The sequence below is a fragment of the Helianthus annuus genome, chromosome 12, assembly GCF_002127325.2.
Source record: "Helianthus annuus cultivar XRQ/B chromosome 12, HanXRQr2.0-SUNRISE, whole genome shotgun sequence".
Classification (NCBI taxonomy): domain Eukaryota; kingdom Viridiplantae; phylum Streptophyta; class Magnoliopsida; order Asterales; family Asteraceae; genus Helianthus; species Helianthus annuus.
In genome coordinates this window covers 7862675-7866869 of record NC_035444.2, presented here as the reverse complement: position 1 = coordinate 7866869, position 4195 = coordinate 7862675, and the positions used below count along the sequence as shown (strand labels likewise).

Below are 4195 nucleotides of genomic sequence, written 5' to 3'. Positions count from 1 at the left end.
CATCAAAGACATCTCTCTCAAGCTCATCACGGGGACAGTGTATTTTCTTGTTGTTGCAACATTGTAGGAATGTCATGTGGAATCTAGTCATGTTAAGATGGTTGTCAAACCATCCACCAAGGCATCCTAGGTATTTACACGCATGAAATTCAAAATGTCAAATTTGTCACAAGTTCATCCAGTTTTCTTCTGAAGTTGTTTTTTAATGATGCTAATGAAATTTGTTTATGTTCATGATCGATCATGAAGTTATCACAAGCTTCAACCACTTCAGAAAGAAAATACTAAATTTTCAACCACATTGAGTATGGTTAAAGAATACCATGTGATTTCATATCCATGAGGCTCTTTTCGCCATTAATACACCTACAATCATTTATTTTTTAGTTGAAACTATGATCTCAACATGATACATATTTAAAGAGATTATTACAATTCTTGAGTGCAGCCAAGCAATGCACAAAAATACCATATTGTCACTCAAACAATACGTGTATCGTACATGTTATCTTAACAAGATGACAAGAAGCACATGAAATTAAACTCATAGCCTTCAAAATATTACCAGAAATAACTAAATAAGTGTCCAACTATACATACATGTTACCATGTGACACATCCACTCTCACACAATTAAACACAAACTGTAGATCTAGAACCACAAATGATGCATGGCCAAAATCACTAGTCCCCATGTGCCATTGCCCGAAAAGAGCTTGAAGATCAAGAACCTTAATATCAGCCAGTTAGGATCATTAATGGCCTTAAAACTAAAGGGTTCTTTATTAGGTGGAAAAGTAGTGTGGTATAATCACATACCTAGAAAAGTAAAAAGGTTGTTTGGTTTTCATGTAGAATCACTATGTGCCCAATTAATGAGGGGGGAAAGTGTTCTTATAATCAGATCTTCTTGAAGAATCACTATATGCCCAATTTATTCATTCAAAATTAGTGGTGGCATTCACAAGATTCTTCATTACATCAACTTGTACCCTAAGAGAAAGTATATAATCTAATGCTTCTTTAATGATGGAGTATTCATCCATGGATTCTCCACCTGGTACAAGTCTTTTAAGCACTTGAGTTCTCTTCTTCACCAATCTTTTAGCAATGCAAGTAGCTAAATTCGATACTTGACGACGAGGCTTCAATTTTTTCATTTTTATACCAACATCACAACTCTTTTTCAAGATTTTCCTGCTTCTGATTCTCTTAAGGCAAGCGAAGTTTTGGTGTGTGCACTTGAAGTTCATTTTAGGCGCTGATAAATTGTTGAGAAGAATCGTGTTTCGTTCGTCTTTCTTGGCCTCCGAGATTATAGCTTTACTCCAACAAGTTGCTGAATGTTTAGCAGAAGCTAAGGCAATATCGGCAGAAAGCTTTATTTTCTTTGTTCTTTCCAAAAGATTCATTTGCTTCTTTGAAGAACAATATATTTGAAGACCCTGAATCCATTTCTTGATAAATTCATTCTTGAGCTGGCTAGAGTTTTGCATTTTTGTTTCCTATATATTACAACTACAACACATTAAACATCATATAATGTAACAGTTTAATTAATCCTTGTAACATTTTTTTTTTTTTGTGGAATTCTAACTAATTCATCACTAATGTCGGCAAGTATTTATCATGCAGCATAATACATGAAGTTTTGTTATGGAACTAAATATATGGTTGGTAAAACAAGTATTAAAAGCAGTAATCAGCAATTAAAAAAGGCCTTGTATTTGTATATGTGTGTGTTATAAATTAAAAAATTATGCACAAATAAATCTACTCGTGATATTTCTTGCTATATACAGCAGGTATACATGAAGTTCATTAGCAAAAATACTATAAACATAGAACATATAAAAAGAGTATAAAAGTAATATATATGAATGACTTGAGCACAATAAGATAAATCATGCACCTATACTGTATGAAGTTTGATTATGAACAAATCAAGAAACAGTAATAATAAAATAGTGAATATGTATGTACCTTAAAGTTGAGATTCTATTGACGAACTAAATGTGTGCAGAGTTCTTGGGGAGTTGTGGGGATGAGTGAACAAAAGTGTAGCAGAAGGTGAAGAAAACTTTCAGAGCAAAAATAGAGTTTTAAGCATTGTTTATTAAATGAAAAGGGGGGCTACTAGGCGAAGACATTGCACATGCAATCACATGGATCTCCATGGCCTACACTCTTCATTAAAACCCTATGAGGGAATACTCGTGAATTCTCCATAAAATAAATTTTGTGCGGTATTTAATGTTTTCATAAGTATATTAAACAAAACTTTAATTTTACATTCTATTAAATTATTCTATAAAGACTTTCAAAAATAAGAAGTGTACAAAGACATAATAGATTGTTGGGTTAATCGGATTCGTTTACGGGTCATGGGTCACGGTCCAGCATACGGGTCACGGGCGATGGTTGCGGATCCTTCTACTTGGTCTTCGTTGACCAGAAATGTAGGAGCTGCATATTAATTATAATAAAGAAATTGGCTTAGTGGCTACACATAAGTTAATAAAGAAAATGTGGTCTATTGACCGAGTGGTGTGTTGACCGAATGATGTGGAGAAAAAATAGAGTTTCATGTGATGGAAGTCATGGGGCATGGAGCTTTACGTGGGGTTTATTTTAGCACATGTTTATTTGTTTTGTTATATATATAGGATAGTGGAGTATGTTTCTTTTGTAACCTTTTTTTGATATACAGTAGCATTTTTTACTTTCTGCATATTTACATTCAGGTATACACAATTGTGAGTTTGTGTTGAGTGTATATATTGGGGCCTGTAACCAACATAGATCGCATAAGATGACATAATGTCGAGCAAAATATAACAGAAAGCCAAAAAAGATAACACAATGTCAAGGAAAAAAAACACAATGAGTCGCAAAAAAGACACAATGACGCAAATATAGAAAAGACACAATGATATATAAAAGACACAGTGATAAAAAACAAAAATTTTAAAATCTACAAACTATAAATTCAAAACTGAAAAACCTAAAATCTCACATCATATCGTAGAGTTCGATTAGACGGTTTCAATGCCTCTTGAATGAGGTCAATCGAAGTCCGTTTTATGCCCACAACTTCTTATTTTTAACAGTCTTTGTATATGATTCTAAACCCTCTCGTTATGGCACAGTATTTCATGAATAAACAGTAGGAAGAACCATAACATTAAAAGATTTTTGTTATAATCACATTTGGTCGCCTATAAATTATTCTTCTAAATATGAGGCAATATGGACTATGGAGCCCAAAATATTAGGCTAAGCTTATAAGTGCATTGTTTCATTGATGGAATTGGGTTTTGGTGTGTATTTGGGCTAGTTTAGGCCCTTGATAGTTTCTTGTTTCTTGTACGACTTACAATTGTTTTTTTTAACAAACTAAAGCAGTATGATCGTGGTCAATTTAATACCAAACAGTTAAAACAAACGTTTTTGTTTTTCTAGATCAAAAGTATGAGGCTATCTATATATGTTATAAGTTACTAAATTGGTTATGCGAGACATAGAAGATAAAAGGGAGAGTGACATTTTAGGTGAAACGATGTAGGACTGCCTATATACATGTGATCCAACACATGAAAAAATTGTTAAGACTGGTGGGTATGGGCGTAGGTTGTAGCCTTGAAGGGGGTTTAACGCACACCACCCCGGGTCGGCGTTAGGTTTGGCGTTGCCTGCTAGGCGTGAATATTCCGTCTGGCGTGGGGCGGGGGCTGGGTGACGTGGCGAGCTGTGGTTGCCTGGTTCAAAGTAAAGAGTTTAAACAAAAAAAAATCCACATGGTTGGCCACACCCAGCTACAACGCCCCACCACACCCCTAATTTTTTAGTATTAGCTTGTGGATCCCACTCTCGCCACGTGTCGAGCAATGCCCCCACTCAAGCCCATCCGCAGCCCGTAATCTTAGCTTCAAGGTAAAAAAAACAAAACAGAAGTTCCATTTGTAATTGATTGCTATAATCGATTAATTTTTTTTCAATAAACGGTTCAGGCGGATTTTAAAAGTGACGACATTTTTGTCACTAATAAAGATGTTAAATTTTAGGTGATAATATACACACACCCTATAATCTTATTTTCACATCCCCTAGTGTATACGCGCCGTATAAGGTTATACGGCTCTAGAATGATTTTGTACAGAAATAAATGCACTGGAATCTTTTTTTGGTTTTACAT

The 4195-nt window shown here is 34.6% G+C and overlaps 1 protein-coding gene across 2 annotated transcripts; it reads right to left on the bottom strand.

The window, feature by feature from the left end:
- Positions 1 to 456: 456 nt before the first annotated feature.
- LOC110893986 (transcription factor IBH1-like 1) lies at positions 457 to 2150 on the bottom strand. Of its 2 annotated transcripts, none has more exons than XM_035980753.1 (2): positions 1984 to 2150; positions 457 to 1518 (listed from the first exon to the last, which is right to left on the bottom strand). In XM_035980753.1, the coding sequence occupies exon 2, from the start codon at positions 1494 to 1496 to the stop codon at positions 939 to 941; it is 558 nt and encodes a 185-aa protein (XP_035836646.1). In that variant the 5' UTR covers positions 1497 to 1518; positions 1984 to 2150; the 3' UTR covers positions 457 to 938. The 2 variants fall into 2 exon arrangements, with proteins under 2 accessions (XP_035836646.1, XP_021996838.1); XM_022141146.2 differs by having other exon boundaries at positions 457 to 1505; positions 1984 to 2147.
- Between the last annotated feature and the right edge of the window lie 2045 nt (positions 2151 to 4195).

Bases quoted from the DNA above. Each gene is read 5' to 3' on its own strand.
- LOC110893986 (XM_035980753.1), bottom strand. From the start codon at position 1,496: ATGCAAAACTCTAGCCAGCTCAAGAATGAATTTATCAAGAAATGGATT.